Source organism: Pituophis catenifer, unplaced genomic scaffold (assembly GCF_029215685.1).
Source record: "Pituophis catenifer annectens isolate HBS135680 unplaced genomic scaffold, rPitCat1.0.hap2 SCAF_1, whole genome shotgun sequence".
NCBI classification, from domain to species: domain Eukaryota; kingdom Metazoa; phylum Chordata; class Lepidosauria; order Squamata; family Colubridae; genus Pituophis; species Pituophis catenifer.
This window is the reverse complement of record NW_027256881.1, coordinates 232,547,278-232,571,403: the sequence shown is the minus strand read 5'-3', so window position 1 is coordinate 232,571,403 and position 24,126 is coordinate 232,547,278. Positions and strand designations below refer to the sequence as shown.

Below are 24,126 nucleotides of genomic sequence, written 5' to 3'. Positions count from 1 at the left end.
ACAAGACAATCCTCGCCTTCTCACTTCCTCCTGCCCAACGGCTTTCTCATTGGTCCGCCCTGATTCTACCTCTTCGGCCCGTCGTGACCTCTGATTGGTAGCGGAAGACGCCAGACGGAGGGAAAGGCGGCGGAGGAGAAAAGAGTGAGTGACAATTCCCCCAAGTCGCGGTGGCGGCGGCGCCCCTGGCAGGTTACCAGGGGCGACCGCAGAGGGTGAGCCTCCCTTAGCTCCGGGGAAAAGCCGGCGGGGAGGAGGAAGAGGAGGAGAGCGCCCCGCGTCTTCCTCCAAACCGGGCTTCCCTTCTCCCGTGTAAACAACCTCGGAGGAAGGCTCCTCCCTACCGGAGCTCCCGCAGCCAAAACAAAACAACATCTCGGGACTGCCTGAATATAGTCCGGAGCTCAGCCGTGCCCGATCTATAAAGGGGAAAAGAGGGGGTTGGGGGGGTGTCCCTCGGCAACGGAGATTTCCGACCCCGACCCCATCCCCACGTAGCAAGTCCCAATGGCCAGGTCGTCCGCCGGGTGGGTTACACACCTTGGCTCACCTGGCTAGAGCCCCCGCGGGTGGACGGGTCTCTGCCGGCTTCTGCGCTCTGCGGGTCTGGTGCAATTGCTGAAAAGGAGGCGGCTCTTGGTTCTCGCTCTCCTGATGCTTACATAAGGGGTTCTCTCCCCCACCCCCATCACCACTTTCCCCTGTTGGAAACCGCCACTGTAAATGTGTGTGTGTGTGTGTGTGTTTTCTTCCCCTCCCAGGTGTCAGCCTACCAGGTGAGAAAAACGCTGTGGAGATTCAAGGCTGAGAGACACCCCCACCACCACCATGCTGCTCGGTCTTGCCAGCCACAAAGCAAAGAGAATGTTTCATCAGCATTAGGGCAAGATGGCACAGGTTAGTTTTTGTCCCGTTTTTGGTCTTATGCATTGGGGAGGGTTTGTTTTAGAACAGAATGAATGAGCTGGAAGGGGCCTTTTGGAGGTCTTCTTAGTCCAGCCCCCTGCTCAAGCAGGAGATCCTATGCCATTTCAGACAAGTGACTGTCCCCTCTCTTCTTTAAAAAAAAACCTCCAGTGATGAAGCACCCATAACTTCTGAAGGCAAGCTGGTTCCGCTGGTTAATTGTCCTCACTGTTAGGAAGTTTCTCCTTAATTCAGGGGTGAAATCCAGCAGGTTCGGACAGGTTCTGGAGAACCGGTAGCGGAAATTTTGAGCAGTTCGGAGAACCGGCAAATGCCACCTCTGGCTGCCAAAGTGGGGTGGGAATGGGGATTTTGCAGTATCCTTCCCCTGCCACGCCCACCAAGCCACGCCCACCAAGCCACACCACGCCCACAGAACCGGTAGTAAAAAAAATTAGACTTCACCACTGTCTTAATTCCTTAATTTTGTCACGCTACAGACTAAAGCAGTTTGTCAGAATAATGGTGAGCAGCAGATTAGCTGCTGTTTCTTGTGCGTGGGTTGGGTTGCCTTTCTGCAGGACAAGGACAGATAGATTTTATCCTAAGCACACCAAGAGAAACATCTAAAGTTTGGTGTGATTGTTTTTATTTGCAGAACTGGCAACAATGCAAGCATGTGCTCAGAAGGCAAGAGCATCGTCTGCCATGCTATCGTATTCCTGGGACCTTTTAACCCAGCAGCATCAGAACATTGGTAAGGGACCACTAGTTGATTTTCAGTTGGTCACCTAACAGGGTCCTTTGGTACAATTATTGTAAAGAATTCTTGACTAGATAGATTGTGGTCTTATCCAATAAAACATGTATGAATGCATACATATATAACAGGCGCATTGATCAGTTCCAGGTATGCACTCTTGCTTTTTGCAATTAAAATACATTTGGAACTACAGTAATTCTGTTTAAAAATCTGTGAGTGATAATATTACAAGACTGAAGCAGGCTTGTGTTCTGTTGTTGTGGTTACAAGTTCTAAATGAATATGAGGCAAAATATTGTTGAACTGACTGGAAATAGTAACAATAACCCTGTTAGATTCAGTGACACACACACACACATATAATAGCCAAGGAAGTTTGATTTTAGTAGACTAATCTTTTTAAAAAACGAAATAAGTAAAAAATAAATAAGAACAATCAGCAAACTGAAATAAGTTTTAAAAGGTTAAGGATACTTGGAAATTATGAGAGCTCAGAATTATATTCTATTTAGAAAACAAGTCTGGTTAAATAACATGCTCTTTAGTTAACATTATATATACATGCATATGAGTTGATTTGAAAGACATTGCATAATTTTTGCCAGTACTATTAACAGGATTAATTAACAGGATTAACAAGAAAAACTTCCAAATAAACTTAACAATGATGGAATAAAAGAATATATTATTTTATGGTAATAGGATTAACTCAAATAATACATTTCATGTTATATAGACCAACCTTTCTCACCCTTTTTATTCAGGAGGAACAAAAATAATCTCCAGATGTCAGGGAACCCCTGCATTAAAACCATTAAAAAATTCAAAAACTGTACCATTCAGTTTTAACCTACACAAACCATGTTTAATTATGTTTACAGCAACAACAAAGCTGCATGCTAGCAACTGAGTCACAGTATGTAAAAATTCCCTTCACTAGAAGTGCTAGGATTGCTAAATGTGTGATCTTTTTTTTAAGGGAAAAAAAACCCATTTTTCTCACAATCTATCACAAAACCCATAGTGATCTCTATCTATGAAAACCTAGACAGTTAAGAGTGATTGAAAGAAAAATGGAGTGTGAAGCACTTTAAAAGAATCTCTTTTAAAGAATGTGTAGGAATTAAAATGGCAAATATAATTTAGTATAGGTAATACTAAAACGATATACAGTGGAGCAAAAAAAAAAAAAATCAAAGGAAGCAATATATATACACCAATGGATTCTTTGTGGGATTTGTGGTGTGTAGCTCTGTAAAGGAATTTGACTCAATTTGTGGCAGTTGTGAAAAAGAAAAATCCCATGCTTGATTTAAAATTGCTAATACAGTACTGTAAAATAATGAATTGATATAAACAGTGTTGTGCTGATACTTGAAATCCAGTATATGGGTTCTCAAAGGACACTGCAAGAAAGCAACAGTAACACTGACTGTCCCACAGAAAGGATGGATATGCAAGAAATTAGTTTAGTGTATAAAATTATGCATGGTATGGCAAACTATGAAGCTGTTAAGATTCTTTGCCCTGGAATGTAGTGACTGTCCAAAGCGGACAGCATTAAAATTTCATGAAAAAGTCTTCCAATGGCCACAAATAATCTTGGCTTTCTAATATCAGAAACCTTGTGGTCTGAATCCTGGTTTCTTAGGACAATGATAGAAAATGGTTAGGGTTAGGGTTAGGGACATGTCCTGCTTGCGGTCTCCCTAGAGGGTCTATCTGACTATTGAGTATTGTGTCTATTGAACCCACAATTCCAGGTTCAATAAGCTTTCATCTGATCTAGCATGAAGCTTTAATTCTATATTAATTTGTGCATGTTGAACAGATCAATTTTTAATAGAACGTAGTTTACCAGCAGTGCTAACTATAGATTAATCCTCTCCTTGTGCACTCAGTGAATTTGAGTTAACTTCACAGTCCAGAATTTAGCATTTGTGGCAGAATTAGTTTTCTGAGACAGTCAATTTTCTGTTGTGTTTTCCTGCTTCTTACTGTAATCTTTTGCTTGTTTTTAAATGAAAGGGTTGCTTGATAGCATTTTATGCCATACATTTGTTACATTACTGAAGATTTATTTTTAATTAGCATGTATTTTTTTCACTTATGTGCATTTTAATGCTGTAATAAAACTGAAAATAAAACTAGAAAAACATTATTATGAAAACCAAGTGGAGTTGTATATTTATTTCAGCTGAAAATGTAGTTTCATTTGCATTTAGGGAGAGCTTGATACAGCATAACTATTTGTGTCAAATCTGTGCTTATGTAATATGTTATTTTGTTTTAGGAGTGTATCTTGTAACAGACTGCAGCTCGTAAACATGGAGTCAATGAAAGTTGAAGGGCTGGACAATGAACAGGATTTTTAATGAAATGAAGTGTTTTTCCTTGTTGTTTTCTCCTCAAGTAGTGATCAGAGAGGTAAGCTCTCAGACTTCAGGAAAAAGAGGGGGCAAAAAGAAAAAATAGTAATCCATAATTTTCTACCCTTTCATTTTTATTACCCGCTTGTTGCTATTGTTTCTTAATAGTTTCCTCTTCTTTTACTCTGTTTGGTATTCTGTACATAAGTATAGCTTAAAAGAAGTTATGAACTGCCTATTTGACTGATGGCTCATAATTACATCAAATTGCTGATCCCTCCTCTCTCTGTCCTTCACTGCCCTTTTATGTCAGAGTTTATAAGAATTTAGATGACAACATGGCTCACTTTGATACTGAGTATCAGCGATTGGAGGCCTCATATAATGACTCTCCCCCTGGAGAAGAGAATCTGATGGTTCATGTCCCTGAGGGCAGCAAATGTAAGTATAGATGGACTGCTAACCTCAGTGTCAAAAACTCTAGTGCAGGCCTGTCAAACTGGCTGCTTGTAGGCCGGATGCATCACACGCAGGCCACACCCACCCCGTCTTTTTTGCAAAGGCAAAAAAATGTCTCGATATGTCTTGATATGTCATGTGATGCGATCGAGTTTGACACCCTTGCTCTAGTGGTATGCATGTTGAAAAGGAAAATTGGGGATTGTGCCCTATGTTGGTGGAAGAACTGCATTTCTTATACAATATGATCCTAATTTTCATTAAATTTAGTGGAGGGGTGTTTCCATAATTAGTTTTAGGTATTTCAGATGCTATTCTTACAGTCCGTTTCTCCTGGAAATGGAATGTTTCATCTCATAATCCAAAACACAAATGGAAACACAAATGCCTCAATTCCCTTTGGATGAGATTGTTTAAGTGAAACTGGTATTTGCAGCTCTTTTGGCAGACTTTTTCCTTGTCCTGTAAAATTTTCTATGGTGAATGTTGGAATGAATATTTTTGATATTTTGTCTCTGTTTTGTAGCTCCCTGGCATCACATTGAAAATCTGGATCTTTTTTTCTCTCGTATATCCTTACCTGATTACAGGGACAAAATTACACCAAATTGGAAATCACTTAACAAGAAGCCTTTTAATTTCAGGATTAAGAAATTATTACAATAATAAACCATAGTGATATAAATTAGGAAATAATTGATAGATTAGTTGTATTCAACAGGATACTATTAATAAGTGAATAAAACTTCAGTGTGTTTCAGTTTCAATTACACTTAACATATAAATTATATATGTATAAATACATGTATATTTCATTTAGAAATGATCCTTGCAACTGATATATTCCTCACAGATAAGATAACAAAAGATACAAGGATGTTAACTGTACGTACAGATAGTCCTCACTTAATAACCACAATTGACCCTGGAATTTTGCTTGTAAGTCTTTGCAGTTGTTAAGTGAGTCACCAGGTGACCTGACTTGATTTTGCAACCTTTTTATAGAACAGTCATAAAGAAGTCATTCCGATTATTAAATGAACTATAGATGACTATAAAGTGAGTCCATTCTTCAGAATGGATGAGATTTTACTAGAAACCAGCAATAAATGCCTGAAACTAGCAAAATAATTTCAAATGCCATGTGACTGATGGACACTGCAACCAGTCATGATACCAAGTGCCCAAAATGCAATCACATTACTGTGGTAGTATGTAGCAGTCATAACTTTGAAAAGAAGGTCATAAGTAACTTTGGGAAAGGGAGGGGGGTGTCTGTCGTAACTTCCTAAGCGAGAACTACCTGCATTTCTAAAGGAAATTCTTTATGAAGAAAGTTACTGACTCCTTACCTCAAGTGTTAACTACTTAGTATTATACGAAGGCAGTTTAAAGTGCAAGAGAAAATGCCATTTGTAAATCACAGATGAAACGGGGGGTAGATTCCCAAAAAGCTTGGCAATTCTCCTTGACTGTAATCTTCACGTCTATAACCTGCACCAGAAGAATGGCTTCACATGCATGCTTATCAGTGAGATCTTTGAGTTAATGTGAGTATAATTTTTTGCTCCTGGGATTTGTAGAATTCGTTTTTATGTTCCTATAAGCCCTCTTGTCAGTCAGAAGGTGAAAAATATAATAATATCTCACCTAGGTTGGTGATGCTTCTCAATGCTCAATTCGAATTATTTCAGTTGAAAGAAATCCTATCTTGATGTCCTGACTTGGTTCGAAAATTGATAACGGGAAAGCTGATACTTCCTGTTAGCCCAGGTCCTTTGAAGGGGAAGGAAGTAAAATGCACCCAATTTTTCCTCTTTCTTCTTATAGGCAGTTCATCTTTGTTGTGGCCTTTACTACATTCCTTGTCAGCTGTGTTGACTATGATATTCTCTTTGCCAACAAATTGGTGAATCACAGTCAACATTCCAGTGACCCAGTCAAGGTGACTCTGCCAGATGCTTTCCTGCCTCCCAATGAGTGCAGTGCCAGGTAAAGATAGCAGTGACTAAATACAGCCACATCCTTAGTTCATCTTTGTGAGGCTTAACACAAAATCTCCTAGATAAGCAAGTTCCTGAGCTTCATAATAGGTAATACTCCATCAGTACTGCATGCTGAGAATTTTAGCTTCTAGTTAGAAATATTTTCAGTTGCTTGACTTGGGAAATGGAATATTACATGTCCCAGCTTGTACACTGGCTAATTTGTGATCCTCAATAGCAGTTGTAATGGACCTTAACCTGTCATTTATTGTTTACTTGCAACAGTTGTAATAAGATTAGCTGGCCCATCTTTGATCTTCTGTTCCCAGTAAATGGACTAGCCACCCATAGAGTTGTTGGGGGGGGGGGGGAATCTGTTTTAAAAAGACCACTTTCATATTTTTAAACTTGAATGTATGCAGTATTGTTTATCTGGATGTACATTCAATTTATTTTTTATTTTTTATAATTTTATAATTATAAATTATAATTTTATTTATGATGCTTTGATTTATGTTTTGAATCATCAAGGACCAGTTTGACTGGGAGTGAGTAGGTGATGTCATATGATTAATAGAGCTTTGTTTTGTTTATGTAATGATGTTCTTGATTTTTCCCATTAGTTTTACCAGCCCAGTTGTTTTGGTAATTGGTATCTTAGTATTATACATTCTCCAAACTTTGCCGAGTTGCCTGAATTCTGGTAATGGGAGAAGAAAGAGTTTATTTATATTTCTAAAGCATAAAGGCAGTAGCTATTCTTTCTCACCAGTGACTCAGTCTCTCTCTTTACCCTCTCTCTCTCTCTCTCTCATAGGATCCAAGCCAATGGATTTCTTCTCTCCATCCTAGTGATTGCAGGGGTCTTTTGGATTCACCGGCTGATTAAATTCATTTACAACATTTGCTGCTACTGGGAAATACATTCTTTTTACGTGAATGCCCTCAAGATTCCCATGGTAAGCTATTGAGATTCACTTCACTTACAGTTCATTCAAGTAAAAAGGTGCCTAAGTGAGACTTTTTTGTTTAGAGGCCTTATGATTACCAGAGAGTTCAGTGTCTTTCTTTAGGCATCCCAGAGACATCTGGCTAATCGGGGAGGGGGAATGCTGGGTTAACAATCCTACTCTACTACCAGCAAGGTAGTAGATATATTCTTTTTTTTTCAAGTATAAATACAACAATCTTTTATTTATAAGATTAACTATAACGCACAGTATTTCTATAATCATAAACAATTCTAATAATCAAACCCCAAAGTTAAAATGTTGTTTCTTTTTGCCATGGTTAAATGATACATCAGTCATCAATATTGGTATTGTCTGAAATAGAAATAACATTCTAGGTGAAATATTCATCTTAATCATTCAAATTCTACCCAACAGTGGCAATTGTTTGTCCTACCTACTTACTGTCTTTTTTAATATCATTCCATACCTTAGCATAGTTATTCTGAAACTGCATACAATTCACATTAGTCAATGTAACCCCCAGATATTTAACCTTCTTCTCAATTTTAGAAGCCATCTTTTTCATCAGAAGCTTTTGGTCTTGTCTGCTCATTTTTTTTTTATTTTAAAAACAAAACTTTTGGATGTACCTATATCCATCTAATGCAACAAATTCTTTCACTTTCTTCATTTCATGAAGTGCTCAATACTATTATGAGGTTCTTGCAAATTTTGGTTTTCAACCCTGTTATTTTCTCATCCTAATATCTTCAATTAACACTTTTAAAACTAAAATAAAAAAGATGACAAAGGACATCCTTGTGTATTTCACCCTTCTGTATGTCAAATGATTTAGTTAGATCACCATGAACAATAATATGTGCCTTTTGAGATGTAACTAGTTTATCCCTTGGATAAAATTCTCCCCAAAGTCCAGATCTTCCAAAATTTTGAACACAAAAGACCAAATTATCAAAAGTTTGCTCTGCTTCAAGAAAAATCAATGCCACTTGCTTCTCATTATGCTGCTGCAAATACTCTATTACAGGGGTCCCCCACCCCTGGCCCTGTGCCAGGCTGCAGCCTGTTGGAAACTGGCCTGTGTAAGTGGCAGATGAGTGTGCGCAAAGCTGCATTTGTGCAAGCAGCACGCTTATCCCCCTCCCCGCCGTTGCTGATCCACAGAGGCGGAAAAGTTCAGGACCGCTGCTTTATTACATCCAATACAATTTTCATATTATCTTTTCATTGTCTTTTGGGTAAAATTGATCATCATGTAAAAATCTTTTTTAGTATATCAGCCAATATTGTTGCAAATATTTTATAATCAGTTAGTAGATATATGATTCTTGTCAAAGCAATAAAGAGGAGATAAGAACTTGCTCCATGTTTTAAAACCCTTGCTCTCGCAAGAGGCCTTGCTAGTCTATCTGAATTTACTTGCTATGTGCTACTCCTTACTGACCTTTCTTTGCAGTTGTGCAGTGTTGCTGATTTTTCCAGTCTGGTGACGATCCCATGAAAGAAGCTTAGTTCTGCCCATTGATCCATGTTGCTCTTCTGATTTGCTTAGTTGAGTGGCAGGGCTTTTATTCTCTGCAGCTGCTTTTCTGGGTTTGCCGGTATCTAATTCTAGACTCTTGGCCAGCTCTGTTAGAAGCTGAGTTTCTTTATTAAGAATTTGCTTCTCTTTCCCCAGGTCTTTGGAATGTTCAGCTTAATTGTGTAATGTCAGAATTATAGGAACAAGCAAGCAAATGAATTAATGCGGAAAAGCTCTTTGTATGGTTTTTTTCTTTGCTGCTGTGCATGATGTCATCCTTTCAAGTTTAAAATTAGATGCCTTCATTTTATATACTTGTGACTGGGAATCTGCACTGGTTTTTTTGACATAGTTAAATCTGACAATTCAAAAGAAAGTGAATGGAGTTCCATGAAATATACAAGAGGTTTTGGAATTACATGCTTGTGAAGTGGTTGGCATTTTAGGAACAGATCTCTACAAATAATAAGTGAATAAGTGTTATCTTTACATTGGGATATAGGAAGAGGATGGAAGAATTGACTAGACGCAAGACTAAAAATACTTGTTCTGTACATAATTCTCAACCTGGAAGCTTGATTCCTAAAGCCTACATGGATATGTTGTGTTTTTATAGGAATTAGCATGGAAGTGGTAAAATTATTGCCTTCTTCCAGTCAGTTCAGGGAAAGTTATTCCATTGTTCTTATCATACCACTGATTACATCCTCTGTCTACTTACTTGCAGTCCAATTTGCCCTACTATACCTGGCAGGAGGTACAAGCACGGATTATACAAATCCAAAAGGAGCACCAGATCTGCATTCATAAGAAGGAGCTGACAGAACTGGACATCTACCACCGCATCTTGCGCTTCAAGAACTATATGGTAGCCATAGTGAACAAATCACTCCTGCCTGTGCGCTTCCATCTTCCCTTCCTGGGAGATACTGTCTTCTACACCCGTGGTCTCAAGTACAACTTTGAACTCATTTTCTTTTGGGGCCCTGGCTCACTCTTTGAGAACGAATGGAGCCTGAAGACTGAGTACAAGCGTGGTAGCAATCGCATGGAGCTGGCTGAAAAACTGGGCACCCGTATCTTATGGATTGGCATTGCTAATTTTCTCCTTTGTCCGCTTATACTTATATGGCAGATTCTTTATGCTTTCTTCAGTTACACTGAAATTCTCAAGAGAGAACCAGGCAGCTTGGGTGCCCGTTGCTGGTCTCTCTATGGCCGCTGCTACCTGCGACATTTCAATGAGCTGGACCATGAGTTGCACTCGAGACTCAGCAAAGGCTATAAACCAGCTTCCAAGTACATGAACTGTTTCATTTCTCCCCTGTTTACTGTTGTGGCGAAGAACGTGGCCTTCTTTGCTGGTTCTATCCTTGCTGTCCTCATTGCCCTCACAATTTATGATGAAGATGTACTAGCCGTAGAACATGTTCTCACAACTGTCACCATCCTGGGAGTGGCTGTCACTGTCTGCAGGTGAGTGGGAATGGTTGGATTGAAGCTTTCATGGTTTAGGAGGCTTTCTTTATGCTTGGAGAATAATAATTGTTACTATGCAGGTAGTAATTAAAAGCAATCTATTAATTTTTTAAAAAATCTATTAAACAGCAAGGGCTCTTATGTTTGGTCCCTCTCTGATTTTACTGCTAGAAGACAAATTACCAGGGGTACTCATTCCTAGTTTAGCAGTTATCTCTAGGACCAGGGGTGAAATGCTCCCGGTTCGGACCGGATCACCCGATCCGGTAGTGATGGCAGCAGGTGGTTCGGAGAACCAGTAGCAAAAATCCCTGTGGCCCCCCCCCCAATGTCCAGCTGAGCCACATGATCATCAGAGGCTTTTTTTTTTAACTTTTAAAAGCATTTTTTCTACAACCTCTTCCGACGAAAAAATGCTTTTAAAAGTTAAAAAAAAAAGGCTCTGATGATCGCGTGGCTCAGCTGGGATCATCAGAGGCTTTTCAAAGCATTTTTTTCTGCAACCTCTTAGGCGAAGAGGTGGTAAAAAAAATGCTTTGAAAAGTCTCTGACGTTCCCAGTTGAGTTGCCTGATCGGCAGAGAGGTATTTTTAAAAAAGCCTCTCTGACGATCCCAACTGAGTTGCCTGATTGGCAGAGGCTTTTCAAAGCATTAGAAAAAATGCTTTGAAAAGTTAAAAAAAAAAAAAAGTTGGCCACGCCCACCCAGTCACATTACCCCCACACACACACCAAGCCACGCCCACAGAACCGGTAGTAACAAATTTTACATTTCACCCCAGTCTAGAACATTTTAGAGTACCATGAGTTTGAGACTTAACTAAGCTTCACAATTCATGTATTTCAATTCAGTTAAGCAAGGCCTTTCCTAATTCATTAATCATGATGGCAGGATGCTTTGAAGTTGAGTTCATTCGAACGCTTGCGTCATAAAGCTTTTGAGAGGTCAGGAGACAAAATCTGGTTTTTCAGGAATCTTAGACTTACTTGTCACGTGTTACTGGGGTTTTTACTGAATCTAACAGGGGTACAGTTGTTCACTGTCTACAGAGTGCACAGACACTAACTTTATAGCTGAGAGGAAAAAAGTACTAATGGTCAAGTCACCAGTTTACTTAAAGGAATTGAAGTGGAGAAAGAAAGTGGAAGAGTTAGCAAATAAAGAGATGAAATAGTAAGAAAGAAATAGGATATAAATTATTTATTTATTTATTTATTTATTTATTTATTTATTTATTTATTTATTTATTTATTTATTGGTTCGATTTATATGCCGCCCTTCTCCGGAGACTCAGGGCGGCTTACAATGCATTAAGCAATAGCCTTCATACTTTTGTATATACTTGCTTAGTAGGGCTTTCGCCCCTCCCCACCCCCCCAAGTGGTGTTCTTTTTTTATACAAAGTCAGCTTATTGCCCCCACAATCCGGGTCCTCATTTTACCTACCTCGGAAGGATGGAAGGCTGAGTCAACCTTGAGCCTGGTGAGATTTGAATTTGCAGTAATTTCAGGCAGCTGGTGCTATTTAACAGCACTTTAGCCTGCTGTGCCACCAAAGCTCTTGACTTGAGGGGTCCTTGGTGCTCTCTGAGCTTGGTTGTTTTCTTGCAGACATTTCATTACCCAAACTAGGTAACATCATCAGTGCTAGTAAGAAGTGAGGTTTGCTCTCAGATTATATTCTAGTGACTTGCTATAAACGGAGAGCAAACCCCACTCCTTATTAGCATTGATGATGTTACCTAATTTGGGTAATGAAACGTCTACAAGAAAACAATAAGAGAGTATCAAGGATCCCTTATTTCAACCTTGAGCTACAAATATTCTCCTTCATTGGTATAAATAATTGCAAATTAAAGATTTCTCTTTTGCATTGTTGTTTATGGATCAGCATTTAAATCAACCTGACATTTTATGGGTTACAACATAAAGTTGTTCAACGGTTGAAAGGTTTCTGGAGAGATGTAATCTGCAGCCAATGTCATGTCAATTAACAATTGGCATTGGAGGAATTATTACAAGATTGCCTTACATGTAAACTAACATTGCACTTTATAAAACGTTTTGAAAGAAAAGAAATTCAGTCTGAAAGTCTTCAAAGTAGAATGTGGTGTGAAAATTTGTAAGATTAATTGCTTTCCTCCACTAAGAGTTCCTATATAATCTTTATCTGTAGTCTATCCTTTACTATAAAAAAAAGAAGAAGCGTAGATAGTAGCAATATGACCCTTTGCCAACAAGCTACTTCCTGTCTGCTTCTTCTTCTCAAGGGATGTAGAGCTCATTGGCTCCAGTTGATGTGGCTTGTGCACCCTATCTGTCCCTGCAGGTCCTTCATCCCAGACCAACACCTGGTTTTCTGCCCAGAGCAGCTGCTTCGGGTGATTCTGGCACACATCCATTACATGCCTGACCACTGGCAAGGAAATGCCCATCGTTATGAAACCAGAGATGAATTCGCTCAGCTCTTCCAGTACAAGGCGGTAAGATAGTTTAGAGGATGGGAGAGCACTGTCAATCAAGAGAGGTCCTGAGTAGTTACTAGTTATAAACAAGATGTTTATATAAGAATCTCCAGAAATTTGGGGACCTTCTCTTAAGTGTACAACATTTGGAACAACAGTCGTGCCTGTAGTCATCCTGAGCTATGTTGGTAATATTCACTGTGGTGTTTTTTAAGACTTAATGGTTTGTTTTCTGTGTTCATCCAAGGTGTTCATTCTGGAAGAGCTGCTTAGTCCCATTGTGACGCCCTTGATTCTCATTTTCTGTCTGAGGCCCAAAGCTTTGGAGATCATCGACTTCTTCCGCAACTTTACAGTGGAGGTGGTGGGTGTGGGAGACACTTGCTCCTTTGCCCAAATGGATGTGCGCCAGCATGGGCATCCTGCAGTAAGTTCCAGCAAAAATGAAAAAAAATTGAAATTAATTCAGAAAAGGCCATTTACTTTGCATTCTTCAGTAGGATGTTAATTGAATGAAAGTATATCACAAAAATGGTTTAAGTCACGGAGCACAGAAGTGACGAGATCAAATAGTAAAATGCAGTTTACATCTGGTGGTAATTGCTTTCAAGTTATCAAGGTACAAAATAGTTTTTTCCTCTACTGTAGCCTTAAATTACTGTAAAAGCCAAATCACTATTTTAGGCTTATAGTACACTTGAGAATTTCATTTTCACAATTCTGAAATGTGATTTACATATCAGATGTACCTTTAAAGGAATAACTGTATATTGGAACAAATAATGATTCAAAGGAGAAGTCAGTGTATTATTTTTTTACTTGCACAAAAGCAAGTAAATAAGGATGGGGGAATAGTTAGCTCTGATATTTTCCTGACCTCTGCTTTGCTCTGTTTTGCAGTGGATGTCAGCTGGAAAGACAGAAGCCTCCATTTATCAGCAGGCTGAGGATGGCAAGACAGAGCTGTCCCTCATGCATTTTGCCATCACCAATCCACACTGGCAGCCGCCTCGGGAGAGCACAGCTTTCATTAGCTTGCTTAAGGAGCGGGTGCACCGTGATAGCAGCCTGGCATTGGCCCAGCAGGCTGTCTTGCCTGACAATCCACTTTTCACCTCTATCCAGTCACTACAGTCTGAATCTGAGGTACTCACATAGAAGATGATGAGAACCAACAAATGGCAAAGCTACTTTTGTGAGATGTCCTGCCCCCAAAAAGGAGAAAATTGGTGTCACTTTATAGGGCTTTGAGAATGGGGGAATTGTTTAGGAATCTAAGCCAAGAACGGTGTTCTTGCTGGTTAGGCTGAGAAGAACTGAGGCACGATGCCAACCATGCATAGTCATTTGCTCTGTGCAGTGGCTCTAATGGGACTACAGCTCCCAAACACTTCTATGTATTCCAAGAAGACTTGACCAGTTCTGCATAAGTGCTTTCCTCACACCTCTGGAACTCTTTTCACCAGAGTAGCATTAACTCAGTTCATGAGAAGCCATCTTTGTTGCGATAACCATTGTATAGGTTGAAATGTTCCATGCCCTGCTTTGAGTTTCTTGTATTCCATCTTTCATTTGCATTACTTAAAATAGAAACAGGCAACCTAGGAGCTGCAAGCAACATCTTCTAGCAGTCCGAAATAATTCAGCCTCAATTCAGTAATATTCCCAAATTCTGACACTGTCATTTTGCCCATTTCTTTTTTGAGGAGTTTAAGGATAAAAACAATAGCAATTTGTTTTTGTTTCCAGATGATTTTCACCTCATTTTCAAAAGCATGAAAAAAATAAAATATTTTTTGCTATATATCTTCTAGTGACATCGGTGAATGGCCTCATGTGGCTCTCGGAAAATCACAAAGTCCTTGTCCTAAACACTTTAGAAGTAGCCAACCCCAGTCCTCACAGTATTTCTGTTACTCATACCAATTTCAGGTGCCTTTTGTAGAATTTCTATAAAGGTTTCCCATTGAATCTCTTGCTTTTCTTTTCTCTATGTAAAGGGTCAACTATCCAGTTTTAACCTCTTCCTGAAAATCCTACATGCCTTCTAGGGTTGGGATTTTAAGTGAATGGATTAGCTTCCAGAGTGAGAGGTTCCAGCTCTGCCCACTGCAGGTTCAGAGCTAAAACTGGAAAGGGGTGGTGAAATTCTAGTGACAAACATGGGGAGAGAATCCCGTTTCTGCAGAATTAAAATCCCTCTTCTCTTCTGTCTGCAGCCACACAGTCTGATTGCCAACGTGATTGCTGGCTCCTCGGCACTTGGGTACCAGACAATCCGTGATGCACAGACTTCACGGCATCTGTCTGCTGTTTCTGAGGTGGCATCTGCTTTGCGTTCCTTCTCCCCTCTTCAATCTACCCAGACAATACATGGTAGTTCCCATGCTGATGATGCCCAGCTTCGGAGACATGGTGCAATGACAGGCTCGGGGTAAGAAACAGTGTGTAGTAAGCATCTACTGGAAAAATTCTTAGAGATCAACCATCTCATCAGTATTTTATCTGGGATGCTTTGAGAGTATATTCTGAGGTGTAATTTTACTTGATGCTTTTTCTGGTAGAGGGGAGGGAGGGCAGTGTCATTTCCCCCTCTAAACTGAACATTTTAAGCCCTTTAATTGTCCCTTCCTGCACCATCTAGATTTTTTTTTTGTATGATTGAAGCTTCATAAAGTTGGTCACTTCTCCAAGGCTTTACAAAAGCTGCTTTGTATTTTGAATGTGTGTTTTGCAGTCCCATTCTGGATGATGTAGAATCATAAGCCATGATTGTGTACCCAGTTAGAATAGAGCTGCAAAGCACACATATGATTGATAAAAAGTTGATTTATTTAACATACGAGTGCTGGAAGGGGAGGCAGTTTTTCTGAACATCAGTGGATTTTTTTTTCTAACACCACATCTTGATTCTTTCCTTCACTTTTGGCTGCAGGGTGGATGCCAGGACAGCAAGCTCTGGCAGCAGTGCTTGGGAAGGTCAGCTTCAGAGCCTAATTCTTTCAGAATATGCCTCTACTGAGATGAGTCTGCATGCTCTCTATATGCATGAGGTAATGTGATCAAAATGACTTATGCAGGGGGTGTTTGTGGGACAGGGGAGAGGAGGAAGTGAAAGAAATGACAGTGGTGTGAAAATGTCATTGTACATATGTGATCACTTGTGAGCTTGCCTAAGGCATTGCATAAATATTAATATGTAAATATGTATAAATCTAAAGATGTGAATATGTATTGTTATGTGCATGTTTTATTTATTCATTTGTAAGTCACATTAATATCCTGCTCCAACCATAAGTAGATTTGATGGCTCATAACATGTAACAAAACAATACATAATAATAAAGATAAAAAGTACACATGGCATGTTGACACTTTGGCATCTAGTTTGCTGGAGATGCCAATGATTATGAAGTCTTGGTTTGAGGCCAGAAAAGTCTCTGTATACTAACGCTGCATTACAAAAAGGAAACGGAGGCAGAACGGTGAAAGATATAATGATGAAAACACAAACTATATGGGATTTATTTTACATTTAATCTTAATTTTTAAAGTTAGCTCCAGCATGATTTATACTGTTATTAGGGCTGTGCAGTACTTTGGATTCATCCGGGAAGTCACAACAGGCACATCTGTTTCAGGATTCCCAACTGGTGCAGGAGAGCTTCTGCCATAGCTATCTTGTCCTTGACCCAAGTGTGGCTGTTTTAGTGAGTCACAGATGGGTGTTCAATCATGCTTTCAAAGAACTTCTTCTCAGTTACAGCCAAATCATTGCATAGCTCTGATGATTACTCATGTATTTAAATAATGGTTCTCAAGTCATTTCTGCAACTTTTAGAACTGTATCCACATTTCTTGGTAGGGCGCTTTTATAAGTGTGGACGTAGGTTGTGAATTTTGCTGTGAACTCAAACTTCCTGTAAAATGCTAGCATAGGGAATTGCACTCGTATTATCCTGAAGTATCAAACCGAATTCAGGATCTGAAAAATAGGAAACATATAAGAGATCAAGTTGGATCATATTAGAAAACAAGCAAAACTGCATCATACAGTGTAGCTAGGTGCATTTGCATTCACATTTTAGGTAACAAAATAGAACTGATCCTTCTGTATGTACAGGTAGGGACTCAACACACATATGTAGGACTGCAGGGCAATTAATTTTAGGTCTGGAGCTAGATTTACTTGGGAGTTCTCAATAACCTTTACTTGGCTAAACAACATTGTTTATTAACTCATTTTCACAGCTGCACAAGCAGCACGCCCAGTTGGACCTTGAACGACACTTGTGGCACCGGCGGGAGAGTGATGAGAGTGGTGAGAGTGCCCAGGAAGACCCAGAGGCCCAGAGGAACACCCCTAGCAGCACCATGCCACGCTCGGCCAGTTATCCTTTTGCCTCCCCACGTCAAATTGGTGATGAGGCATCTGCTCTACAGGCAGGCTTCCAGCGCCGTTATGGTGGTGTCTCGGGTATGTATAAAGTCTGGTAAATCCATGGTCAGCCTGCATTCTTCAGCCAGGTGGGCTGAAAGGGCTTTTGAATAAGCCACAACAGAAAATAGTTCACATGATGCAATGAACCATGATTTGTAAACCACAGTGAGTAGGACTTGCATTAACTCCATTGTTTATCAATTATACATTAGGGTCTTATTCTTTCATTACTCCCAGATTACTAAGGGTAGGAGTTATTTTAAATGCTAAATCCTATAGAGAACTTCTTTATACATAATAATATGGCGAATACATCAAGTAGAAGATGCTGTCCTTGTAATTTATTTATTTATTTATTTGTTTGTTTGTTTGTTTGAATTTGTATACCGCCCTTCTCCAACAGGACTCAGGGCGGTGAACAGCCAGAATAAAAACAGAACATACAAAATTTAAAAACAATTTAAAATAATTAAATATTTTTGGCCGCAGTTTAAAACAAACCCAATTTAAAATCAATTAAATTTAACCCAAAACTGTGGGATCAAGCCAGCCCAGCTAGTTGAAATAAATAAGTTTTCAGGGCCCGACAAAAAATCCGGAGGTCTGATATTGTACGTATCTCTGGGGGGAGGTTGTTCCAGAGGGCGGGCGCCGCCATAGAGAAGGCTCTCCCCCTGGGGGTCGCCAGCCGACACTGTCTGGCGGACGGCACCCTGAGGAGGCCCACTCTGTGCGAGCGTACTGGCCGATGGGAGACTATTGGTGGCAGAAGGCGGTCTCGTAAATACCCCGGCCCTAAGCCATGGAGTGCTTTAAAGATGGTCACCAACACCTTGAAGCACACCCGGAAGACCACCGGGAGCCAGTGCAGCTCACGCAGGAGAGGTGTCACATGGGAGCGCCCCGTCGCTCCCATAATCCCCCGCGCGGCCGCATTCTGGACCAGCTGGAGCCTCCGGGTGCACCCCAGGGGGAGCCCCATGTAGAGAGCGTTGCAGTAGTCCAGGCGGGAGGTGACGAGTGCCTGAGTGACCGTGCGTAGGGAGTCCCGATCTAGAAAGGGACGCAACTGGCGTATGAGGCTGCCCTGAGACGCCCTGTCAGCTTCTTAGCTTTTGATTTTTGTTAACAATTGTGAACTATAGCTGAACATGATCACATACAGAATACTAGCCAAGAGTAACAATGATACCATCGTAAGCTTGAAAAGTTCCTCAAACATTCCCCTTTACTGCTTCTGTAGCTGAAAGCTAATTTTATCCTGTAATATTTACTCTTATTTTCTCTTCTTAATAAGTTACAATGTTTTCTTCAAGCAATGGGTGAGTTCCATTCCATTCCTTCTGTCTTATTACAGACCCTGGTCCAGTGAATAGGGCTCCATCACACTTTGCTCGCTTGCCACTTGGGGGCTGGGCAGAAGATGGCCAAGCTGCTCGACACCCAGAGCCAGTCCCAGAAGAGAGCTCAGAAGATGAGTTGCCACCTCAGCTACACAAGGTGCAGCTTGTTTTATTCCCTGGGATTAGCAATGGGTGTGGTGTGTTATCTGCCAAAAAGAAGGAATCTTCCATATCTTAAATAAGTAGTTATTGGGGACATGAGGACCCAGATTGTTGGGGGCAATATGCTGACTCTGTAAACCGCTTAGAGAGGGCTGTAAAGCACTGTGAAGCGGTATATAAGTCTAAGTGCTATTGCTATTAACAGGAGGGTCAAGAACAGCAAAATAGCTGGCATGACCATGTATCAAAACCCACCCATCTCTTATTGACATGCATCCTACACATTCCATGTTCATTAAAAGGAGTGATGCTTTAATTGCCTGGATGTGGCTGCCGATTTCACATAATTGAACACACACTTACACAGACCAGCACTATTGCCCAGTGGTAATGCAGTGCTGCATGTTGCTATCAAAGAACTATTTTGTCATAGAATATATTAATTGATTTTGAGGTAGATATGGAAACGGGTGTGCCATTGACCTTAGAAGGGCATGTATACTAGGTTTTGTTTCTGACTAAATCAGTATCCTTCCTGTCAAAATAACCACCTCTGTCTTAAACAATCCCCCCCTCCAGGTATAACTGCAAAGGCTGAAGATCCAGTGGGGGTTCCAGACCTGGGGCCTGTCTCGGCTGGTGGAGCAGTGAGTTACCCTGCCCTAGAAGATATGGGTTAGCTCAAGTTTCCATGGCCTGGACATCAGAATACAGGGGTAACCGATGTGATGGTGTCAGTGGTGCCTTTGGGGTGGGCAGAACTCTATCCAGATATGCATCATACCGGTGACACATTAGCTGTGCATAGGCTGGGTGTGTGTGTATTTACATATATTGTCTGTATCTACATACGTGTTGTCCGTGTTGGAGAACCATCCAAGACCTGCACAGAATGCCACAGAGCACACAAGAGATGGGAGAGACAGGCAATGCTCACCCTGCCTGATGAAATGTTCTTCAGTTGGGAAGAGGACCTGCTTGTGGATTCTGTTCAGCAGCCAGAAGAGCTGCTCCGTTGTCTAGACTGCAACATGATCAAAGATGCAATCAGGATGTAGATTTGGACTCAGGAAAAGAAGGGCTGTGAAAGATTATTTTTGTAACAAGAATTGAGGGCCAGGCTTCCTCCACCCACTGACACAGCCTGACTCAACTGAAGCGGTTGCACACAGCAAGGGAATACATCTTCTTCGATTTTTCCATTCCATGTTGATGCCAGACTAGAAGAAAAGAATACCCTTGCAGTGCCATCATTTCTATCACAGGATTTGCCTTTCTTTGGGCATAATTGATATCTCATTGCTTGGGGGGCCATATTCATTTCATGTCCTACCCCCATATCAGATCACAGGTTTATCATGGTAATGTTTGCCTGAGCCAGGATCTGAACTGATCTAAGTCAGCTTTATAAAATAATGCCCAGCCTAAAAGCCTTGAAAGAAACTCTTCTCTAAAAGCCCTCGGTTCTCCTGCTGAGACTCAGAATCAAGAATAAGACTTTGTACTCTGTATATGTGTGTGTGTGAGTGAGTGAGTGTGTGGTGTGAGAGAAGGGGGGGCAGAGGGAGAGGGAGAGAGATGAGTGGAGATTACCAGTGCTTATCAGAGGCATGATAGGCATATCATATTTAAGTACTTCTTTAATATCCTGCTTGGCTTCTCCAAATTGGTGCTGCCCCATTTGTGATTTTCTTTTTGTTTTCCCTTTGGGTGCCTTGATAGTAATTATGCAGCTCTCATGGAAATACCACATTTTGTATGCCAAAAAAAACTATCTTAAAAACTCAAGAAGGGATGACTTTTATGTTTTTACAAAAAGAGTCAATTAAGCTCACAATTCAACCGATAAAACCCTATTTCAAACTGTCTGCAGAAACACTGGTTTTCCATTCTTGCCCTCGGTCTTCTGTCCTTTCTGTATTATTTGTAGGCTAGCTGGGCCTAGTTAAGTAGTAGGAACTACTGTGGCTTGTTCCTTTTTAAACCACTTATTTTTTCTGAATTTTGTTTTTGGAGAGCCCATTGTCACAATGGGCCGTATTTTAAATTCTTGTTAGCCTTTTAGGTAATGATCACAGACAACCACTGTTAATGAAGTAAATTATCCCAGATAATATATTCTGTTTTCGCTTTTCACAGACTAGGCTGTGCAGGATCCTATAGCTGATTTTTCTGGGGATGTTTCATGTTTGGGGAAGCCAGACTCCTGAATTTTATATGCTTTCCTGGGGTTTTTTGAAGGAAAGCAAAAACAGATTATGTATCCTCAGTTTCCACAGACTTGTTTCTAGTTCATGGCTCAGTATTTTCCTGTACTACTCATCATTTCTCTCCCATTAGTTTTATCAAGTATCTATGGGGTAGGGAACAGTCGTGGGTTGCCCCAGATCGGGTGAACCAGTAGTGGCGGCAGTGGGAGACTCCGCCCACCCACGCAGTCGCTTCTGTTGCATGCGTGTGGCGGCGCGAGTGCACACACGTGCAAACCAGTAGCAAACTAAATTGAAACCCATTACTGGTAGGGAAAAGTTGTTGAGCTGCAACTGCAGAGTGTTGTCTCCCAAGAAGTAAAAGAACTTTCAATAGCTACCTTGCAGGTGCTGTTTCCTGGGCTGATAAGAGTTGTAGTCCAGGATGTCTGGAGTAGGACTACCGCTGACCTGTAAGATGCCTTTGTGCGAAATGTTTTTTACCACCAGAGCATCAAATCACATCAGTGGTTTCCCAGTGCTTCAGTCTCTCTTTTCTTCTATAGCACATGCGCACATGCGCAGAATAGTAACTAAAAGAACTTCTTCCTCCAACCCAATTGCTTGCAGTGTGGCACTGGGATACTACTGCTCCCATAATTCCCTCCCACCCCCGCCAGTGTCATGGTGCCTTTGTACAATGCACAACTCGCTCACCTTCGTGTGGCTGTGGTTTAGTGCTCCAAATTGGGTCAGGATGGTTTAACACTACAGATACAGCTAGCATCAGCATTATGCCTACTCTTTACTAGTATATGGAGAAATCCAGCAATATTGACATATCCCTGTAGAAAGCAGAATCACTTTGTAGATTGCTGCTTTGAATTGTGCTGGTCAAGTATGGGCTCTTCTTCAGCATCCATCTTGATATAGCTTAGCCAAAAGGATAGTAGGGGAGACAGTACTAGCAGTCATGCATTCTTCTTATCTTTGCTCCATCTGCATCTGCATGGAATGGCCACCTTCTACCTCCACATTTATTTGTGGCATTAGGGAGGCCAGTTTGTATGTGAATAATGCAAGTGGTTTGTAAAGCAGAGCTGATTGTCCAGCTTCCTGTACAGTGCCGTATCTACTGAATAAAGGAGGTGTTTTCTTCTTTGAGGGGTCTGGCCATTTGTGTGGGATTATCCAATACACCCAAGTTTAAATTAGAAATGGAAGAGAGTTATGTTAGTCACCTGCAAAGGGTACATTTTAGCCAGGATTTCAACTCACCATGACATGCCACTTCAAATGCCATCTTAAATCACTTCATCCATGTACAGTAGTTGAAATACAACATTTATTTTGAGTGCAGCAGACACAGTGAGTGTGAGTGCTCAGGTCAAATGATCCTCATTGTGAGGGTTTGGATATCCTGCTCCATGCGCTTGTTCTCAAAGGTGTTATTGGCATAAAGCCACTATCTCAATATCGACTGCTTGCAGAATGGACCAAGCTGGATCCCAGATTGTATGTCATCACTTTTGAGACATTAAGACAATTTAATTGTTTAGTGTTGAGATAACTCTCTTCTACAAGTTAAGAAGTCAAAAAGCACATCAATTTTATTAAACCTTATAAAGGTGGAATGTTACATCTGCAAATCAAGAGTGGTGTTGGTGCTTATTGACGACATAGGTTACCATGTACTATAGAATAGAATAGAATTCTTTATTGCCCAAGTGTGATTGGACACACAAGGAATTTGTCTTGGTGCATATGCTCTCAGTGTACATAAAAGAAAAGATACTATGAGGGGTCCTTAGTGCTCTCTGAGCTTGATTGTTTTCTTGCAGATGTTTCATTATCCAAACTAGGTAACATCATCACCACTAGCACTGATAATGCTACCTAGTTTGAATAATAAAACATCTGCAAGAAAACAACCAAGCTCAGAGAGCACCAAGGATCCCTCGTTTCAACCTTGAACTACAAATATTCCCCTTTATTGGTACTATGTACTATTACAGAAGTAGTATTGTACAAAGAATAATAACAGTCTGTATCATACCTGCAAATATTACATTCAGAACTAGAATGCTGAAATGAGTAAATGTTCAGTGTTTTTTAAAATATATATTGAATTTTAGTTTTGTATATATTCATGACATGAAGGGAAAAAATAGTGAAATATTTCCATGGTGAAAGGATTAGCACATTTGCTGCACATCATGGGGATACTTTAGAATTGAATATTAGCCCTAATTTCTAGCGCTGAGTCTAATCTGAATATTTAGAATAACCTTGGGAAAACTTTGTAAAAATAATGTAATTATTTGGGGGTGGGGGCTGTAGAGGTACTTAGACCTTTCATTTTTTGTGTGTTTGGTTTTTCGTTTTTGAAATATATGAACCAGATATTCCCTTCCAGGATGCAAATACAGATACCTTGCAATTTGGGGAAATGTTTTCTAAACTGGTGGGCACTGTGACTTTCTTTCCTCCTACCAGCTTCTGAAAGGCACAGGGATATGTCTAGTGACACAGTGGAATCACTGGGAAAGGGGCATCCAAAATGTTGCCTTCCTGTTTTGCTTTCGGAATGCCTTGTTTTTGTTTTTGCACGAGAAAATCATACAAACTATGGACACCATGAATGCCACAAAACTGGAAGTGGGAACTGTATGCAATACAGCAATGCACTTAGAAGACATACCCTGCAAATTAAGCCAAGGATCTTGAAGTTCATCAAACTAACTGTTTTAGTTACTAGGTTGAAATAGAAGTTGAATCCATTTTCATATATAATAGGCATTCAAAAATGCACTTGGATTGCTCATTCTTACTGTTAGCATCATTATTTCTGAACCAAATATCTCATTTGTAAAGGGGAGGGGAACCATATAAATATTGAGCTCTCTGAGACTGAAGTCCTTGTTATATTGTACACTCCAGGTCCAACAGACTTTTCAAAAGAGCCAGCACTTGCCCAAAGTTCGCCATCTTTGGAAGAAAATCACTTAAGAAATATTTGTGATACAAGTTTCACTGGCATATATCCATAGCTAGCTTGTAATGTTAAA

At 40.4% G+C, this 24,126-nt stretch overlaps 1 protein-coding gene across 2 annotated transcripts; it reads left to right on the top strand.

The window, feature by feature from the left end:
* The first annotated feature begins 121 nt into the window (after positions 1–121).
* ATG9A (autophagy related 9A) lies at positions 122–22,220 on the top strand. Of its 2 annotated transcripts, XM_070955763.1 has the most exons (18): positions 122–144; positions 762–897; positions 1,565–1,663; positions 3,963–4,096; positions 4,352–4,479; positions 5,024–5,067; positions 5,983–6,047; positions 6,328–6,489; positions 7,300–7,441; positions 9,706–10,454; positions 12,788–12,941; positions 13,171–13,350; positions 13,824–14,069; positions 15,143–15,357; positions 15,859–15,976; positions 17,175–17,400; positions 18,722–18,864; positions 19,449–22,220. In XM_070955763.1, the coding sequence occupies exons 5-18, from the start codon at positions 4,377–4,379 to the stop codon at positions 19,452–19,454; spliced, it is 2,553 nt and encodes an 850-aa protein (XP_070811864.1). In that variant the 5' UTR covers positions 122–144; positions 762–897; positions 1,565–1,663; positions 3,963–4,096; positions 4,352–4,376; the 3' UTR covers positions 19,455–22,220. The 2 variants fall into 2 exon arrangements, with proteins under 2 accessions (XP_070811864.1, XP_070811946.1); XM_070955845.1 differs by lacking the exons at positions 122–144; positions 762–897; positions 1,565–1,663; positions 3,963–4,096 and having other exon boundaries at positions 4,336–4,479.
* Positions 22,221–24,126: the final 1,906 nt, after the last annotated feature.